Source organism: Tinamus guttatus, unplaced genomic scaffold, assembly GCF_059628265.1.
Source record: "Tinamus guttatus ecotype Peru unplaced genomic scaffold, ASM5962826v1 Tinamus_guttatus_pri_ptg000202l, whole genome shotgun sequence".
In the NCBI taxonomy this organism is placed as follows: domain Eukaryota; kingdom Metazoa; phylum Chordata; class Aves; order Tinamiformes; family Tinamidae; genus Tinamus; species Tinamus guttatus.
The window spans coordinates 4,828,656-4,849,645 of NW_028288736.1; the positions used below are offsets into that span (position 1 = coordinate 4,828,656).

Here is a 20,990-nt window from a genome sequence, read left to right on the forward strand (position 1 = left end):
ATCAAACCACAGTCATTGCCAAATTTTTATCCTTGTCCTCCTTACTGCACAACAAGGACTCAGCCCAGCCAGTGATGTACACCTCACTTCTTGTGATAAGTCTGGAAACCTTCCCAGATTATTTATGTAGAGCATCTGCCCCTCTAACTCCCAGCCCCAAAAGATGTGGCAAGCTACATATAGACAGCTAGAACAACTATAGTAAATACGTTAGCAGCAAAATGCTGCGTTTCTTCCTGTCTTTTGCGTTCTGTAGAACACCAGTGCATGACCCCACCACCAAGAAGGGCACTGGAGGGCTATTTAGAAAATGCAAACCAAAAGCACCTAGTGACCTGCTCCGATAAGTGCACTTTGTTTACGTGGCAGGGCTGAGCAATCTCTGAAGCAGCGTGTGAGCTAATAGCTTGCTTGCATACTGGAGACCGTGAGGACAGAGAGGGAAGGGCAAAAGGTTTTTCTTCATTACCTGCTTATTTTTTTCATGCTCTAACAGAATTCAGAGGAGATATCTTTAGTAAGATGTTTCTATGGTGTATAGATGCTTGTGATTTTTAAGAATAATAAGGGTTGGGAGGCTTTTAAAGTCCCTGAACGAAGGAAAAGGGAGTGCAGTCGTGTTGTCATGCTTACTAGCAGCAATCCGCTCTGCCTTCTGGGTTTACAGAAGTGGTGAGAGCCTGGCCAGGAGCCGCATGAATCCTGCATGTGCCCGTGGATACTGCCTGTCCTAAGGTCACCTGACACTTCCTTTCAAAGATCCTAACATCACTTGCATATAATTTTGACAAACCATAAGTCTTTGGGCAGAAATTGGAAATCAGCCTTAGTCTTGGTAGAATTTTTCTATTTGCTTATTTATTCTGGTTTCAATCACGATGGTTCACTTAGTTACAATACAGAAATCAAGGGAAAAATTACTACATTTGAATCTTGAGAACTCTCCTTAGGAAAATTTAACTTTCCTCAAACTTTCGAGAAAAGACTTGAAATTTCTTAGTCAAGTGACCTACTTCTAAGACTGGACAGGGTCTTCTCCCCACCTACATGAGTACATATGTGCATGCAGACACACACATACTCAAACACACAAGGAGTTTTAAAGTGTGCTTGACCAACCGTTGCTACATCATCACATTATACTTTTTCCATGCAACCCCACACTTACAGGCCACAAGAAAGGCAATATTTAGGTAACAAACAACCATTTCATATTTTGGTGTTTCCTTTATGCTGGGTATGTGTCCTGCTTCCTTCTATACTTCCTTCCAAATCTCTTTTGACAAGTAGAGTTATTAAATTACTCAAGCTCTTTTTTGAATCTTGTCATTAATTTTGCCCAAAATGTTAGAAGCGTTACCTAATGAATCATCAGAAATTTCCCCTACTTTTTGCAGATGGATTGCTAGGAAAAAATGCTTGCATTAAAAATATCCACTGAGTTTTAGGAAATCAGCATGAGATATAGTGTACCTCCAGAGTACTTAGTATTACTAATATTTAGTATGTTCAAGAAGAGTTCTCACTGCAGACTTTTGAGTGCTTGACTTTTCAACGTGAACAGGCTTTTCATGTATACTTCTGATTAAAGTGCAGCTAAATCTCTGTCACATATATCATTAGCAGAAATGGTTAGACCCCAGTGGCTCAAGTCACTCCTGCTTTTAATTGTGCATTGAGAGGAGGAAACACAATGGCACCCGTTCTAATTTTCAAAGAGCAGGCTCATGTTAGTGAATAATTTGTTTAACTCATACTACAGCTCCTGTTTTAGGAGTTCTCTTTGCACAGAGCATGAGCTCACAGTACTGAAAGTGCAGCAGGAATGTAAAAGTGAATTTGTGCTCCCTTGGAGTCCTAGTGTGATGTGGAGCTGTGTAATCCTGGCCACGCAGAGAAGGTACCTGCTCGGAGTTATGGCAATTTTCACACCGTGATTTCTGCTGCCTCCCAGCCTAGCGCAGTGGGATGCAGAAGACGTGGTGGGAAGATGTGGCCATCCTGGGAGCTCTCCGTATAAGAGCAGTTAAGCTACAGTCCCCACAGTCACCTTGGCAGAAAGAAACACTGAAAAGATGCAGCGATAGGGCTTTTATGGTGCTATCCAACCTGGAGAGGCAGACCAAACACCCTGATTTACACCTCAGAGCAGTGAGCAACTGCTGAGCATACATAGTGCCTAAGGGCTGGGTTTTTTCCATGGTAACTTCAGTAATGCAGTGTGAGAGACCTCACCAGCCAGGCAGAGAGCCAGTCAGCAGCCTCTGGCAAGAGACGGTCTGTCTCGTACAAACAGATAAATGCTGCCAGTTCACGCAGGTGACTGTTTTCAAAGACACCGATGAGTTACGTGCCCAGCTTCCTTCAAATGTAGAGTGATCATGGAAGAGCTTTAATGTAACATAATAAAAAGCACAGGGAGAGTGATGGTTGTCTGTGGCTAGCCTCCAAATGTGAAATATTAACAACCTTCTTAATTTTCAAGCACGCTACAGTCTAGACACCTGAGAGCAGCAGCATACTAACAAAAGCAGGAGTCAGAGCCCTGCACCAAAAATATCTGAAGTGAATGGAGCATCTGGGAGCAGTGGGCCAGTAAGCATTATGCAGAGAGCAGAGTAAGGTCCGTTTCTTCCTCATTAACAATGCCGCTTACTCCTGCTGCTCGGCAATCTGCTAGCCAAGAACGCTGAGATAATTAATGAAGACTCATTTTTAAAAGGTTTTGTGACACTTGAAGATGTTCTCAGGCATTTGAGTTTCTTTTATTAAAACGCCCATAATATTTGTCAGTTAAATGCGAGCTCTTCACTCCGAAGTACCTATTTGGTTTTGGCAGGAGAAATTTTTTAGGAGGATATCAATTAATTCAGGATTTTTTTCCCCTTAAGTGGAATAGCAATCCAGTGTGGGTTGAACTTCAGATTCTAGATCCATTTATGAGCTATTTCTGCAGACTGTGATTGCTTTGATTTTTTCTGAGCTCAGTAACAGTGTCAGCAGGACTGCTACAGGCAGCTGCCATGCCAGGACAGGGTTCTTGTGTGGTTACAGAGTTCATAGCTGGAGTCTGTCAATTTGCATAATGTTGAAGACTGTCCTTGCTTTCTCCTCCTATAAGCAAGGGCAGATAATCTTAAAGCAGTTACTAATAAAGCTGTTCCTTCTGTTTTATTACAGGCCTTCCTGTGAACACCACAACAGAGCCAACAAGTAAGAGTGACTCCTGTTCTATCTTTGCACACTTACTAAAAGGTCTGGCTTGAGGTGAGAGGGAGGCAGACTGAGAATATGAAATGTTGAGGGAAGTAAGAGGCTCCAAAGGAAGAATGGATTGAAGTATAATGCTGAGGAGCAGATGAGTGATGCTCAAGTTACAACAATGAGCAACTTTTCTGTGAACTCTACTGAATGCCATGTTGGACCAGCAGATACTGAAAAGAAAACAGGGCATGGGCACAAAGGAAAATCAGATCACATGATGCAATGGGAAATCAATGTAAAAATGCAGTATTTACCAAGGAGCTTGTTCTTGTTGGTAGCTTTCACTGCTTGTGCTGTAGTTGGAACCAGCAGTAAGAGTTCCCCAGAGTAAGGCAGCAGTTTCCTGTGCTAGTGAACAAGTATTGTGCTATTTCCCTTTTTTGGGGCTTATCAGGAAGCAGTCTCTTCTGTGCTGGTCCCTGCAGTTCTTGCTGCTGCTTCTAATAATTTGTCCCTCCTGTTACCACGATGAATCTATTACTCTAATGAATTGTTACTCTGATCCCACATTATTCCATAGCTGGACAATATCTTCCAGATTGACCCTGCCAATCCAGAGAATACAGACGGGATGGGCTAGCTTGTGAGAGAATTTTAACTAATAAATTGGGTAACTGAATTAAAGATTTTAATTCCCTAATCTATTTTATTGATGCATTAGCATTTCTACAATATTTCTCATTGATGTTCACATATAGTTAAAACACTGACATGTGGATTGCTGTTTTCTGTGTTGCTCACAACTTGGTTATTTGATAGAGCTAAAAAAAGGACGTCTGGGTTTGAATCCTTGTTTTTTTTCTTGAGAAGATGTTAGACAAATAGGGAGGATGCATATTCATGTTTTTCAGTATTTTTTTTCTGTTGGTATTATAAATCATTGCTGTGATAATTGCCTGCTTGCCCTATATATCCTGTAGTGTATCATGTAAGGTAAGGAATGGGGCAATAACATTCCCCTGGGAAATCTGAAGCAATCACATGGAATTATCAATGCCTAAGAATTATTTACGTCACCTCCTCATAGTTCACACACTCCATCCCTGCATTATCATCTCTCAGCAGATAGGCACTACAGGGGAGGTGACTTTTGCTTTAAAGAAACATAGTGCTTTTTCAGAGATAAGGCCTGAAACAATAAATGTTTTCTATACTACAGCATTAAAAGATCTCAGCTAAGACTGTAATGTTTTGGCACCTTACAAACATGTAGTAAATGATCTTTTATCTCCAAGAGGTTTCATGACCTTAGACCAGACAAGTCCCCAAAAAAGAAGCAAAACAGAGAAGATAAACAACCTGCCCAATATTCACATGGCTGCACAACCGCAGAACAAATATTACAACACAGTTCTCACAATCCTTACCTTTGCGCTGCCAGCCAGTCCGTGTCACATTTTAAGCAGGATCGTGGGGCTTCTAGCTATCTGCGAAATCCTTGCATATGCTGCTTGCATACCCAGCACACCTATGGAAAATAGAGTGCCTAGCTCTGCTCTGCTTTACTGCTCTTGTGTTCAGTGACAACATACTGCTATGGATTCCAGTGCAGCAGTTTGTTGTGAGAATGGAAAAAGGGGTGAAAGGAGAAGAAGGGAGAAAAACAATCTTCGAAACGTTCATGGTTACTGGATCTGAGTTTAGAATTAGTGCAACAAGCAGAGAGTATCAGCTTGGCATTGTTTATTACAATAGTTCAATAGACTAGAATTACAAGTGCTGTCCATACAAAGGCTTTCATAAACAGAAAAAAAAAAGGGGGGCTTGTAATTCAGCAGCTCAGCAGCATGGAATTAAATCCTGTCTCACAAAAGGGCCCTGGAAATTGATTCAGTTAATTTCATGACTCAGTTTCCACTCATATATTTGAACTCTTTTCTTGTCTTTGGAGAACTGTGCACCCTTACAAGAGCCCCTGGCCAATGGATCAGTGCCTGGGACAGGGCTTCAGTGGATGGCTCACTGTTGTAATTACTTATATGCAAACACCTATATTTTCTATGCAAAGAGCTATAGTCTCTGCTACTATCTCTGTTTAACAGATCTTCCTGTTTGAGGGCCATGTTTGATATTATTACTGTTAGCATTTTTTACCAGTAATAGTGAACTTTTTGGGTCTTTTTTCTTTTGGAGGCAGGTCTAATTTTCAGTCTCTTGCTTATTTATTTGTATGTCAAAGGATCTTTCTCAAGTCAAACTGTATCTTAGCCTCCTAAAATTGAGAAAGTTTGTAGCTCGTGATCTGTAGGTGAGTAAGCAGATGATCTAGGGGAGACAATTCACATGAAGTGCTTCTTTCTCCTAGGCCACAGTAGAAAACCTTTTCTGTCTACTTTACAAATTATTGAGGTATTAGTAAGAACACATTTATTAGTGGAGTACACAATGCTCCAGATTTGGGAACATAATGATTGTACGGGAAGGATAAGGAAAGGGGAAGACAAGTTCTGACTATTATATACTAACCTGGAGACAATGTTTTCTTTGCAAATCTAGATTTTAGCAGTTCTGGAAACAAGAAGCTGCCAGAGGACACCATCCATTATTCTAGTGAGTTTTCCTACTTTATTGCCCATCTCTTGAGGTTTTTTCAGTAAGTCTGTTGGGCTCTAGGTGAGTGATCAGAGCAGCAGAGAAATAAAACCAGCAGCTTTATCTCAGCCTTCACCAGACTGTAGGCTTTGTTACAAACCCATTTTAACTTCATGTTATATATAACTCCTTTGAAAGAGAAACGGAGCTTTACAAGTTGACACCACCCTCAATGGAGAACAGCACAATTATTCCTAAGGACTGAGGTCCAAGTGAAACCCTTGGAAAAAACCTGAACAGTCATGTGAGAGAACACACAAGGAAACAGAAAAAAATATTGTTTGTATATTGTTAAGGATATATTTTGTTATGGATATATTGTAGTTAATGTACTATACGCATGTATCATTTGTTTTGTGATGGGAAGATGGAGGCAGGGCTAAGGGGGCATCTTCTGGAAACTTTTCAGGCACTAAGTATTTGGATGGTGCATATTATTTAACATACTGATTTTAAAAGTATGCATCTGCAGAGCGAGATTGTTACTGCAGGTCTTCCCTCTAAATCCAGAACACTGGCTTAGCAAATCATTTGTCATCAAGAGCCAGTTAAGATGCCATTTCTAAATATGCTCTGACTTGCTGGACTGTTACAGAAAAATGTGCGTCTTTCAGCCTCGATCCCCACCTCCTTTGGCAACAGGTCATGTTATATTTAAGGGTTCCTAAATCCTTGGGGGAGGAAGCCACCAGGCTGCCCTATGTGCCCCAGTGCGGGCAGCCCGGGAGGGTGGGAGCTGGAGGACCAGCAGGCCGAGGGCTGGAGCTGGAGCTCACCCAGGGCTCCCGCTGCAGCCCCCGGGCCTGGGCCAGAGCTGTCCTTGCCAGGCAGCAGGTAACAGCCTGCTAAATTTGAGAAAAAAAAAAAATAATAATAATAAATGGAGAGAAACTGGGCCTGCCCCCAGCAAAGCTTCTCTCTTCATTACATAATTCTTTCCTTTCTACTTCTTGGCTGGGAAACACCTGTCAGGAAATGGCAGATGGTGGGAAATAATAAAAGGGAAGAAATGTCCTCATTTGAAAAAGAGAGCTTGCATTTTCTATCCCTGGGTATGAGTGCTGAGGGGAATGTTGCTGTATTATGTAACTCCTTGGTGTCTTTTGGCACTTACAATGTTAAAGAGAAATAATTACTTTAGTCACTGAATTTCAGATGAGTCTTTCTCATCTGAACCACCCCCCACACACACACCAAAAAAAAATCTCATCCTTCTCCCACTCCCGAAAAAGTCACATGCAACAAAAATTTGATCCTGAAACGAACTGTTTTGTAAAACCTTTAGGGGCTATCAACAGTGGGGTGAATCATGAATATTTTCATCGAGATTACGGTGGTGCCACCGGGGAAGATGTTAAAACCTCGCTCTCCTCCAGAAACCTAGGTGCAAGCTGGCTCTGAAGAGCTGTGCGACTGCGGGGAACGCCAGGCTGGGGGATGACTAAGGATGGGGGAAGGAAGGGGCCTCCCTTCAAAAAGGCTGCAAGCCTGACACCGGGTGGGTGTGTGAGGAATAGCAGGAGCAGCAGGTTACCCTGCTCCTGAGAAACCTCTAACGTTTGGGGAAGTTGCCATGGAAGGAGGAGCTTGAGATTCCTCTTGCATTTGCGTGTGTGAGTGCCTGTGTAGGGATGACATGCAAGCAAGAGGCAGCAGGCAAAATGATGTTCACCCTCTTTTGCAGGTGTTATCCTGCCGATTGTGATCACCTTGATAGTAATTACCCTTTCCGTCTTCTCCCTGGTGGCCTTGTACAGAATGTGCCAGAAGAAAACACCAGGTACTTTGCTTTCCAAGGTGGGGGGGAATAACGAGGATCACTAAGCTTTTTATTATTGAAAGATCTCAGGTTTTTTTAAGGTTGCTGTAGCTCTAGATGTTGCTGTAGAATAAGAAATTTTCCTGATTTAAAAGTGTTTTGCCTAAAGTAGGAAAGTAATACTGCATTTTTTTAAAATGATGTAAAGAATAGAGGTAGTAAAAATGGCTGCAATTTTTGCAAAACATATACTGCCATACAGCTTTTCATTTCCTGTTTTGTGGCTACAAGGAGGTCACAGTCAGTCTACTTAGTGGAAAACAAAGATGCAAAATAAGTTTGGAGATATTAAGACAATCACCTGTATTCATTTCAGCTCTTCTCTAAATGGAGGAAATAGGAAAATCAATCCTTTTTTCTAAGGAATGCTCAGTATTCATATTTGTCTGTTAATTTCCAGTTACAGTATACACATGAGCATGAAATCCCTGAGCAAACTTTTTTTTTATAGTCATTTTGACAGATCAGCCAAAGCCAGCACCTGATGTCTGTGAAATACTTAAGATAATGGAGATATGACTCCATTAAATTCTATTTGCCAAGTATTTTACAGAGTTGCCAGAGAGGGCCATAGGCAAATGCAATTCTCTATTAAATGGGTATGTATATTTGGATCCAGACTGTGTTTTTTCTCTCCCTGTTCATTGACGTTAATTAAGAGATCTGTGTAGAAATTTAACTGTGAAATCTCTGGGCCTCAGAAATGTAAACTCACAACATGGTGCTGAAGCTGTAGATCAAGGAAAATAGTGTGTCACAACCAATTTGGTAAATAGCATTCAAAACCAGCAGCAAATAGAAAGAAGATAGTGAGCCCTGCTTAGGAAATTACTGACTGTTCAGAATCAAGAGGTAAAGATTTTGGCTGAAGAAGATTTATTTTCCAGGCCCCTCTCCCCCACATACAAATGCCAGCATGCAGCCTGCTAGTAAATTCCCTTGGAAACTAGAGTAGCCATCTGTGATTCTTTTTTTGCAGGATTTGCTCAGGTCTTTCCTCAAGGTTGCTTCCTCTGCAGACTGAAAGCCCTATGACCAGTGTAGCAGAATACGAATTAGCTCCATGTTTATGATACAACCCCCTAACCCCGTCCATCTGTCCACACCAGCACATTAGAATAAAATATGTTCAGTATATGATTCATCTGGGGGGGAGAAATGCATTTCTTGTTGGCTGGGATGACGGGCTACCACTCAGAAACATTCAGAGTGTGACAACCGTAATTGGTCAGCAGCAAATTAGCAGGCGCCTTGCCACTTAGTCTTTGCTCAAGGACTCCATTCCCAAATTTCAGAGGGCTAGTTCAAAGGGGAAAACTGGACACTTAACTGCCAGTTTAAGAACCCTGCTCTAAAACTGAGAGCCCTACAACCACATCTCAGTTACCCCTTAGGCATAGGTGTACATAACCTCTACAGGCTATACTCTCTTCTCCAAGCACCTCCTGGTTTGATTTAGATTAAGCCCCCTACGCATCCAGCCTGGCAGCGTGTTCCCTTGTTGCCCTTACCAGTTTCTCTCACAGTTCAGTTGTTACATACTCAAAAACTCTTACATACTCACCTTTAGCTACCTAGCACTAACTAGGACATTTATGAGCTGCAGAGAAAAAGGTGTTTTTTCAGACTGCTTTTTCTCTCTCCAAAGTCCGTGAACATTTGTTTCTTGTCCTTGGATGGGAGTTTAGTGACTCTTGGGCATGGGAGTTATGGCACTCAACTGGGCAGAAGCCCTAGCCTTGCAGGGCTCCTTGCTCTCCCCCTGCAAGGCCAGGGCTTGTGCTCTGGAGGTCTGGAGGAAGCCTTTGTGGCCAGCACCACTGTGGGTTACAATAGGGCGACAGCATCTAGCAGCTTGGGGCTGCAAGGCCGTCCTGAATTCCAACCGCAGATGAATTCCAACCGCAGATATCTTGAGCTGTGCACTTTCTCAGGCCATGTGCTTTGCTCCCTGGCTTTCAGAACTGTTGGTTTGAACAGTGTCAGTTCACTTAAGTGGCTGGCAGGGTGATTTTTTGAGAAGAGGAACCAGAAAAGGGACAGTGACCGCTCCTACGGGTTGATTGTGTGGAAGTATTTAATGCAATACCACGGAATCACACTAAGTCTTCTGCTGCAGACAGCAATAACTGTGTTTAAATGTTTTACTAAACTGAGTTCTAGCATTCAAAATGATATTGACTTTGTTTCTTTTTCAGAGAGACAAGAGAATGGAACTGAACAGTAGGTTGAATCCTGTCTTTGTATTTCTTTAGGATCTATCACAATGCACTTGCGAATGCAGCAGATTCTGCATGTGTTTTTCTTTGATAAATGGCTGCTGCCTCTAAAAGAACTGCAGGGCAAAGTGATTTGCCTGCAGTTTTTGTACACCTGTTACACCTGTATGCAGGATAACCAGCTGTCCCAGCATGAGCAGAAACCGGATGCCTTGAGCTGTTTTGCAGGGAGTCCTTTGAAACAGATGAATGGTTTATCTTGCGATGCAAGGCCCATTGGCCCAGTCTTACACATGTCCTACACATGATCCTATGCAAAACCCAATTCAAGCACCTGGTGCCTTTCAGCATCCAGGGTGCCCTGGTGTAGTTGCTGTCTCTGCATCGTACTCTTTGCTTAGCTGATGACGTACCAGAGCTGCATGCTGTCTCTATGCTGAAATGTCTTTTGTCTTCAACAGGGCCCAGTCCGATAAAGAGGGCGTGAAGCTTCTTTCCGTAAAGACAACTTCTGCTGAGACTGGTGAGTGCTGGGTGCACACACATGTCAGAGTCCACGGAGGAGGAGTTTGGGAATGTCAGTTCCAACCATCTTCAGTTCCTGTCAGGTCGAAGTCACTGCCAAGGGTTCCCCTACAATATGAATCCTCCCAGACTGGGAGGTGTGAAGCTGTAGACCAGATGCATGGTGTGATACTTATGCTTGGGAGTGAGAACTGTGACAGTTTAAGGGAAAATTATGTTTTGAAATTGTTGCTGGTAAGTGACCTGCTACTAGGCACATTTGAAGTAACAGTGACCGTGATATTTGTTGGCTAGTTCTGGCTATGCTGCTTGTCTGACTAATAATACTTCACTAGCCAAAGCGTTTGGGAGACAGTGCTGTATGTAAACAGATGTCTGCTGGAACTGCTGTTTGCCATGTTCAGCCAGCCTGGCAGCCAGCCAGCCCTTATATTCCAAATCCTGCTCTTGTTACAGATTCCTCTGTCCTGTGCCTAGCTGATCTAGTTTCTTACGAAGTATGTGTATAATAAAACAAAAGGAAGAAATAGAGTTTATAGATAATGTGCACAAAATAAATTAAAATACCATCTATCTAAGCTAAGAGATGGAGACGGTAATAGGTCCTGCAAGAAACAGAGTAAAACAAAATAGGACTGGAGCGGACCAAAATTCTGCCTAATCTGCTTCCCAGCTTTTCAAACAGAAAAGTTAAATGTGCCAAGGTTGATCTTTGCACGGTGAAACTTCCTCACTCATCGTAATTCTCTCCCTTGGCCTTGTGGCTTCCACTTTTGCTCCTGCTGCCATCTTTGGCTTATACATCCTCCAGGAAAAAAGTCTCTCTAAACATCTTTCGTAGACTTCTGACTATCTACTCCCCAGTGACACTTTTAGAGTTTTCTAGTAGCAGAGAGGCATGCTGCAGTGCTAGGAAGGAAAAAGCTGTGGTCCCTCGCAGCTGGTTCTGTCCCTAGCCAATGCAAACTAGATGTTGGCAAGCAAGAGACTGCATTTCAGAGCTGTGTTGTCTGGGATCTATCTGTCTATATCTCTTGGGATAGGATTTATAAGTCTATCCAAAGAGTATGGAGTTGTGTGTATGTTTACATTAAAATCACAGTAATTCTTTTAGAAGCTGAATGAAGTTAGAGAGCAGGATTCATAGGCATTCTTGTATGGATCCTCCCTCACACAAGTTTCATGGACAGCTGTGGAGTTACCTGTGTTTTGCATCAGCGTAAGTGAGAAAAGACTCAGGCGCACTATTTTTTCACAAGATGAGGTTTGATACGTATTAAGTAGCTACTGGTTCATCTTTTTTTTTTTTTTTTTTTTGAATTTCTTCCATCTAGAGGATGCTTGATATTCTTTTTCACTGAAGTATGATGAAGGCATGCTATAATTGGAAGATATGAGTCATACCACTTAGAAGATAAGATTCTTGCCCTGATCTCATTAATACAATTCATACTTAAACCAGCTATCATTTTCTCTTGAATTTTTACATCTTTATATGTTTCAAAATTAAATTCAATTTCATGAAAATTGAAGTACATTTTTTTCCCCAAGTTTTTAAAGATGCTTTACTTCTTAATTAAAAGCATTCAGGAAGGTGTTTCCTTACAGAAATATTCCTTACTCATTCAAGTATTTTCAAGTGTTTTAGGATGCTTATCCATTTGAAAAAGATGCTACTACTGCGCGTAGTCTGTTGGAATAGATAACATGTTTCCAGAGGGCAGTTTACCCCCATCTATCTTAGATGGGCCTGCTAACATCAGATTCTGACTATAATTCTGCCTATAAATTAAAAAATAAAAGGAAAAAAAAAAAAGAGATAGATTATCCTTTTCTTCAGAAGCATAGATAAATTAAATCTGATTATATAATCAAGAATATTATTGCAAAATACCTAAAATTAGCATGAAAGAACACAGGGAAAATAACCATATTTGATTAAGGCTGAAGTAATATGGGGTTGCTAATGGAGACATATCACCAAGAAGAGTGGATAAAACCGAGCCCCAAGTTCTTCAATTTTTAAAGCTCTTCTTTGAAAGGTGGAGTTGCCGATGGCTGTGAGCTCCAGGGCACCACTGGTTAAGAACTGATGTAAAGTAAAAAGCAAACAGACAAAACTAAACACTGAAATCCTCAGACATGTTTGCCTGGGAACTGCAGCACCTGGTGCAAGGTAAGCGCCCCTTTGTGCAGCTTACAAGGAATGCTGAACCTGGATAAAGAACTCAGTGTACTGAATCATCTCAAAACTTTCACACTCAAGTGCAGATGCAGAGCTTATTGGAGCCATTCCATATTTACTGTGTGGGCAAGTTTAGGCGGTTCTTCCTGAAAGGAATAAATACAGAGCTCTAGAAAATCTACTCACAAAAGTATTTCTTATTTGAGTTTCGACATAACCCACATAGCTGCATGTTTGGCTCTTCAGTGGTAAATACATATTAAAAAAAAAAAGTGATTTGCCAAGGATGTATGATGCAAGTTTTTACTTGATATCCAAGAGGTCGATACATTTATCAGTCAGTGTTATTGATAAAATATGCCTAACCTAAAAATTTATCTTATTCCTGCCAGAGGGAGGACAGCTATGTAGGGCATGTTCCACAGTGGAACATTACCTTTTTCAATGTACACTATTAGTTTCATCTTTCTCTCCATACATTTTGTCTGGAATGGATCAGGCAAAGAAGGCAGGTCTCTAGGTGAGGCCCTCTGTCACTGAAAATTCCCTTCCCTCCTCCTTTTGCTTGCAAGATAAGTCATGCAGGTCAGCTGAGAGCAGTCTGCTGTTACGCGATGTGCTTAGAAGTGGTAAAAGCTGATGTTCCTACTAATCTGAGGATATAGCACTGATTATTTCTTTTCTTCTGTTATGAGCTGTACTTTCAGTGTCCTATTTTTTTCCCTGCAGGTAGAAAACCTAGAAGCTGCCCTTTAAAAAAGGGTCCCCCTTTTTAAACAACAAAGAGATCAAGTACCTGCTTTGCTTTAATTTTCTTTCTCATTTCTCATCCTCCGCTTTTTTAAACCTTTTGTTGTATAGTGGCCTGAAGTTGTGGTTTCTTTCTCCATAAAAATTGAAGAATGAATTTGCTCAGCTGTATGCAGTCCATGACTGGATTCTGCTTTGTGTTTTTTTGCACCACAAAGATCTGCTTGTACACACCTGTGACTGAGACTTTTGGTCAAAACTGCAGTCAAAATATTAAATAGCACATGCTGCCCCCTATCCCTGCAGTTATACTTCTAATTTAGTCTGTGAGCTGTGTATATCTAAGTTTTTAAAACAGCCTCTTAAAATCAGGGACTGCTGAGGGTCCAATGAAGTTTGTGTCAGTGGAGCATGAGCTGACTTCCCAGCCCTCTGCTTTCTGAGGTACCCCCTGGCAGGGAGAATTGCCCCTACCCTCTTGCTGGACGTTCGGCAGCTGTTACCTTCTGATCCTTCATCTGAGCATCTCCTTGTGCCCTATGTGTGATGCAGGGGGCTGCCCAGACCCTCTGGCTTGCTGCTGCTGGTAAGAAGCTCTCTGCAGGCAGCTTGCAGGGTGCTGGGGTGCCAGGGCAGCACTGCAGCGCGGCCTCCACTCGGGCAGCACTGGGCTTGGTCCTGCTCAGTGCTGCTTTCGAGCATCTCTAATGCTCCCCTCCTCCTTTTATTGCAGTTTTGCAAAAAGGAAACATTTAGATCCCCTCTACCTGCAGAGGCAGTTTTATACTTTTATAAAAGCCAAGTCTCTGCAATCATATTTTCTTCAGAGTGAAAGACTTATTGTAATTCTTTGTTCCAAACTAGACTGGCACTTATGAACAATTTCTCAGCAGCAGATATTACAGTGAAGTAACAGTTTAACTTATTTTTTCTTATAGACAATGTAATCTGCGATGCAGCACAACCTACTTGTATGTCAAAGCCAATTTCTTACGTGCTTCTTCTTCCAGCTTTCCCACTAAACTCAAAATGGCCTTTGTCCAGGTCAAAGACTTTCCGTACTAATGTGATCTCCTAATTCTCATATTTTGTTGCGCAATCTGAATAATGCATTCAGCTTCTGAATCAAATGGGAAAAAATAGGGTTTTTTTTTAAGTGAGATTAATTCAACAGCCTCCTATAAACATGAGACAAAAAGTGTTTGAGAGTTTCAGAATTTCTTTTATTCAGTCTCTATTTCAGCTGGTTATAAACCCCTTAGTTAATCACATATGCAAGCATTGGGATGCAACATTAGCAGTCAGGCATTCGTATATTTGTGAGTGTAGCATCTGCCCCTCTCCAACTCCATTACTGCACAAGCGAAAGTTTAGTTTATCAGAAAGTCTTGCATTTTAATTAATGTACTATTACTTTTCCAGCTTAAACTTGTAACTTTGCATAGTCCTCTGTGTACTCCATCTGCTTCCCAGGCCATTTAAACAAGTATGCCGAAGCACCAAGAGCTAAGAACACAGCTTAAAACAGCTGCCCATCCTCATCCTGTTAAAGGATGACAGCTGCTCCCAGGAGGGCGCATGCAGAGAGCATCAGAGTGTGCCCATGCCAAACTGCCAGCTACCCTGGGTGAACCTGGGCTCGGGCTCCAAGGAAAGTGTTTCATGAGGGCCCCAAAGACAAGAGCAGTGCTGGCTATAGGAGCTGAGGCAGGGCTGGCTCTTGTCTCGTGCAAGCACGGGAGGTATGCAGGCAGCAGCTGGCCAGGGACACCAAGGGAAGAATAAAAACTAGGGAGGAGATACAGGAATACAACCTCCATATAGGAGTGTTCCAGCAATCTATGCCTTGGAGTTTACCTGAATCTTGTGCTTAATTGTCCTCAGTGGCTTTTACTTCCATCAATTTGTTTTATTCTTTCTGAGATCTATGACATCCTGTAGCAGTAAGTCAGATAGTTCAACTATAGATCTGTATATAGTACAGATAGTATAGTATAGATCTGTATATAGTATAGTAGTATAGATCTGTCTACAGTAATGTTTAGAGACTTTGTTTTGCCTGTGTCTTTGTGTTTACAATCCTATTTCAGAAAAATCAACAGATAGACGCAGTGTTGGGGGATGAGAGGAACAAGAAAAGCTTAATAGAAGGTTTTGCAACTACATGTTAAATGTAATTTCTATATCAGTCTCAGTATAATTTCATTTTCCAGATACTCTACCTAAGGCCTCTTTCTCAAACTGTGCATCATTTCTTTCAGTTTTTGTAGAAGTGCGTGATTTATATGAGGTTGGCTTCTCACTGCCCTCTGCTAATCTATATGAGCTCCCAACTCCTAGTCCAACAGGAGAGGTGTCCCAAGGCAGGACCACAGGTAAAAGGGGTCACATTGCACTTACAGCTGCGCAGCTGGAAGCGCTTGGTTAATATGCCAAATAATTTTTACCAGGTCCCTAATCTCCTGCTTTTCACAGTTTACTCAATTACTTCAACAGAATAGAGAGGTTCACAGTGAATTTTCCAAGCATTATCAGAAAATGCAGTGCTACCTATAAAATGGAATTGTCCGACTCTAGGCTAACTTTGTGCTAGATGCTGTACAAATACACGGGGAGAAGCGGGTGGTTCCAGCCTGTCTTGACACTTTTCATCTCCTAGTGTGCACTGCTAGAGTTTTAAGTTCGCCCTCACTAAATGCACAGTCCAGAATCACCAAAAGACAAATTTTCTCCAATTTCGCTGTCTAGCTCTTTTGCTATATACATAAAGTTATGTACTTTTATGTAACTGCACTTTTTCTTCCTTAACTGCAGTCTTCGAAGTGTGTAGGTAATCTGTCTAGACTAGCACCACTACATGTGGAAATACTGAAAAGAGAGAGATTTTAGGCGAGACACGTTTTCTCCACTGGTCTCACAGTTCAGTGCTTAACGGTTCTTTCAATCAATTAAAATATCATCTGCTCTAACAAAACACTAAACACGAGGATTGTTTTGTCAGTTTCCCTTATGGCACACAAGCTCTAATCCATTGTTTCTAGGGAATGAGGGTTTGGGGAGGAGGGAATATATTTTCACAGTCTTGGAATTTATTTCTACCAGTTAAGGCTATTTTGAAATTGATAGAAATGTCCTCACACTTGCAACTAACCTGAACATTCTTCTGAATTTGCTCTGCTTCGCAGTTGGATATTTAGCACAGCATCAAACTGTAGAGTGATCAGATTTTAAAACTGATCTAGACAATTCTGAGCAGTCTCAAAGTGTTTTGCAGTTTAGTGCCTAAAGCAGTTTGCTACCCTCATTGCTCATGATCAGAGAGTGCCTGTGTGCCCATTTCCTCTCCCGAATATAATCCGTCTGTCTTCATCACGGAATAGTTAGTTGGCACTAATGACCATAGACTCTGTAATGCTAATACCTTCAAATGCATTAGCAATCGTAGAGCAGCAATAACTTAGTTTTATTCCAGAATTCTTGCCACGCACCTGCTCTCTGGAGAGCACGAGCAATAGTGACAAAATGGCATAGAGCTGTTTAACCCTTTACCTCAAACTCCCAGCAGACATTCACTGATATTACTAGGGGATGTTAATGTTCCTCTATATGTAAGGCAGTTCCTTAAAATATTCCCTGGGACAGGTCTATAGCACCAGGAACTCCAGGCAGGGAACGTGACTGTCCATGTGTGCTGGGTTCCCTGGTCCAACATTAAGGCAAATCCACCACGATTAGAGCCCCACAGCAGTTGGCAGGTAGGGATCAAGCAGTCTGCTTTCTGTCGCAAGCGTGACCTCATGCATTTTATAACCTGATCCAAAGCCTCTTGGCTTTGGGAAGGCAATGAGAAGTTATCCAGGGAGCTGCGCTGGCTTTGCAGTGTGTCCTTAGAAGTGTTATTTTCTCTGTACTAACAAGTATGGATCTGCTATACAAGTCTGCCTCCTTTCTAGCTCAGAGTTACCAGCTGAGAGTGGAACTGATGGCAAAATATTGATAGTTCTGCCACAATTGAAGTTTCCTCCTCTTAACAGTAATTTATTTTTCAGTAAATTCCCCCTACTCGTTTTTTAAAATTTCCCTCTTTTGGACCCCATTGAAACAGTTACTTCTTTATATTGAACAAGAAGCAAGGAGCAATTGCTTTCTTCTGCAGAAGAAAGAAAGGGAAATAAAAAAATGAGGACAGTTCTTGAAAATCTATCTAGTTTGTTAATAGAAAACTGTACAAGTATTCCAACTGGTATGTGTTCTTTATCTTTAAAAAAGCAGATTTTTATCTAATGAAAACTTATCAAAATGTGTTAATCTTGCCGAAATAATTTTTTGTGTGTGTGCCAGAAAAAAGTGCTTTCCTTTTTTTCTCTAAATTTATATAGTGGATTGTTGAAGTAGTTGCTGAGAGTTTTTTCAGATGAAATTTAACATCATCAAAACTTCTCAAGCACTAAGTTGGCAACAGTTTTATAATGTTTCTGAAATAATTTTATCCCAGATTGAACACTTGGAAGTGAAAACAATTTCAGCACTTTATTGTTAAACCACTTTCAGGATTTCTCATAGACTTCCATTGGATACAAAGTTTTCTACTCATCTCTGCAAGGCTGCACTAAATTTAAGAGCCCAGATTGCTGCCAAGAAAAGCTGCCTGAAAACTGTTAACTACCCTTTTCTGTTTTCTTCCTGGTGGATTGCAACTGTTTCATTTGACTGCTAATTAATTAAATGCCTAATCAGTTAATTTGTTGTATTCCTCATTTGTGTTGTAGTTTTTCAACCCCAGGCTATACATCGTATGCAAACTATTTAATACAAATTTACTTCTACTAGAATTTAGTGCATCTCTTCACTTTCTTGCATCTCTTGTACTGGGAATTAAACTGTTTTTCACAAGTGAGCAGAGAGGCAGCAGGCTTTTTTTCCGAGTGTATTTGGGTTCCACTGAGCTAATGTCTGTTTATAAGGGGCTCTGTCGCATCTGGGGCTGTGATTCTCTTTTCCTCTGTGTGCCAGAATCTATGATGCAAAGTCGTCCCACTGATGTTCCTGGTACGTAGGCTTGGAATCAGGACAACTGTAAACATCTTCTCATCTGGAGGTGTATTTGTATGCGTGTAATTGCTGGCAGTAGCTCAGCTTCTCCAGGGAAGGAGGAGTGAGAGCTGTCTGCAATTACTCACTAAAGTTGTTAAATGGTTGTTTTCCTACTTTGGAGGAACTGAATTACTGTCAGTGATACCATAAAAAAATATTTTATAGATGTAGCTTTTTATAATTTAATGCTACAATGGTAGTTTAAAATTAATTTAAAACTTTTTTCTAACCTTTTCAGAACCTACTTGGAAGTAATTCTTGGTAGTACCCTACTGTCTGAGAGGAAATTATACATGGAATCAGCTATAAACTACCAAGAGAGAAGTGAAAATCTATTGTGTGGGTAGATTTTGCTTGTTAAGTATGTCTGACAGGGAGACTGGCTAGTTCGTACAGTGGTCTGGGATGTGTTCCTGCTAGACTCATTTGTCTTCTCTTTATATCCACAAATGTGTTTTCTTTTTTTCTTAGGAGAGCATTCATCTCAGGGGAAGAATAAAACTCGACAACGTGATGATTCTTCTTCGCACGTCAGTAATAAATATGTGAGTTCGTTTTCTTTGTCTTGCTTCCTATAAAGTTAATATTTGTTAATTTTAGTATTTTGACATGTAACTAAAGAAAGGAGCTAAAAATGCTCAAAAATGCCTATAAGAGAAAATAGTGATTTCTGTTGGTGGAAGCCTCAAGTGGCAATTACTTTAAAAAGTTCATTTTGAGCAAACTGTCATGAACAAGAATCCCAAATAAACTGAGGCTAATAAAGTCAACAGCAACTTAGGAACCTGCCGCCTCCCGGGAGCAGACCTTTGCAGACATAGCATTTTAGCTTTGACTTCTAAATATTCACTTCCTGATTGTAACTGCCGAAGTCATTTGTCTTTTGTATGTGCAAGAAAGTAATAGTTTTTTTAAGGCCGGTTGCCTATAAAAGGAAACTTGATACCCAGAAGTATTCAGCCTTCTTTGGTTTCCAGAAAAGTTTCTGACCGTTTCACATTATACAAATTCAAGCACTTTTGTTGAAGTGCTTCCTTATAGCTGAAAATTCTTGATTGCTAGCATGGAAAACTGGCAGTGTTAACCTCTATTCTTATGTGTGCAAAGGCAGGGACTGTCAGAGCACCTGTGAAGGCTGCTGTTTGAGAAGCAGGTTATGCATCTTCATGTATGAACCTTCCTCAGCAAGCAGCGTCCTTTGTTGAAGGAGGGAGAAGGAAGAGGAGGCGGCAGTGACTCTGGGAAAGGTCCTGCTGGAAGGGTCCTGCCTGAGCAGGGTACAGGGGGAAGGCAGATGAGAAGGGTGGCCTGAGGAAGAGGTATCAGAGCATGTGTTAGGGTGGGCCAGGACATGAGGTGAAGCAGCTGTGTTGGACCCAGGATAAGCACCAACATTGCAACAATATTTCATGATGAAGCACCCCTAAAACAGGTGCCATCAACCTCCACTAAGAGAGATCTGGTTGATGATAAATGTGGAAAGACCCTTGTGTAAAACATCTCTGACCTTTTCAGCCCATTCTCACTTCTGCAAGTAGCTTGTTACCAAGCTACTTTGCCCTTTGAATCAGAGCAGCAGAACACAATTTTACCTTACGTTACTGAAAACCTCGCAGCTGGTTCTGGTTCTGTGAGTGTAGGACCTCATCCTGGACAGTGAATTTACTCTTTGATGTCTGTTTCATGTGGGATTTACCCTGTTATTCATTTCAACATACTATTATGGTCCTAAATAACTTTCCTGGAACAGTAATCTTGAGATGTTGTCATTTCAGATGTGAAGCAGCCTGTTTTATCACTATGTGGAAGAACTTCCCAGCAAAGCTGCAGTTTCACAGGAAATATGGAGCAGTTGAAGCTTCTAGCCAGACAGGACACTTGTGTTAATGACCAGCTCTTTACTTCCAAACCTTAAATGCCTCCTGTTCCTTGTGGAATGAAATGTGCTTTATTGATGGCTTAATAACTGGTGTATCTTATGTATTTATTATTTCCGTATAGAGTAAAAGCAGGAAAGCCCTCAAGAAGATTGAAGATAATGTTAAAATCAGATGAAGTTTGGCTAGTAATTATATAAAATGTTTTCTATACATGTAGGAGGTAATACATTAACATACTTTGTTGAACTTTTGGTAGATAGGGTTCTTTTAATTGTATGTAGCAAAATGCAAACAGGGCCTTGAAACAGTACTGGGCAAATTATCAGCTCAAAAACTAGTTCAGTGAGTTCCATGCAGCTCCTCATTGTAGCACACACTTTGCTTGTCATAAATGTTTACAGGAGGGGATGTCTGGATGAAATGCTGAAGTGTGCGTTTCTGTGAAGGGGAGGAATATTCCTGGCACTGAGGTTCTTTGAAGTTCTGTAAATTGCTGAATGTTGTCCTTGTAATGTAGCAGGCAATACAGTTTATTTCCACTTTATTTCTACTTTATTTCCATGAGCAGTTCCTCGGCTAATTGCTGCATTACATGTGCCATATATATATGTAGTCTCCTCTGTAATTTGTGGAGCACAGTAGAGGTCAATGTGATAAACAGC

General features: G+C 41.2%; 1 protein-coding gene across 1 annotated transcript in view; it reads left to right on the top strand.

Moving 5' to 3' along the window:
* The window catches only part of EMCN (endomucin), a 29,841-nt gene extending 9,258 nt beyond the window's left edge, over positions 1 to 20,583 (top strand). Inside the window, exons 5-12 of the mRNA XM_088524041.1 lie at positions 3,181 to 3,213; positions 5,761 to 5,814; positions 7,541 to 7,636; positions 9,874 to 9,898; positions 10,356 to 10,417; positions 15,625 to 15,729; positions 18,920 to 18,993; positions 20,224 to 20,583. Coding sequence (XP_088380167.1) covers positions 3,181 to 3,213; positions 5,761 to 5,814; positions 7,541 to 7,636; positions 9,874 to 9,898; positions 10,356 to 10,417; positions 15,625 to 15,729; positions 18,920 to 18,993; positions 20,224 to 20,229 — 455 coding nt within the window. The 3' untranslated portion in view covers positions 20,230 to 20,583. The remainder of the gene's footprint in view (positions 1 to 3,180; positions 3,214 to 5,760; positions 5,815 to 7,540; positions 7,637 to 9,873; positions 9,899 to 10,355; positions 10,418 to 15,624; positions 15,730 to 18,919; positions 18,994 to 20,223) is intronic.
* The last annotated feature ends 407 nt before the right edge of the window (positions 20,584 to 20,990 follow it).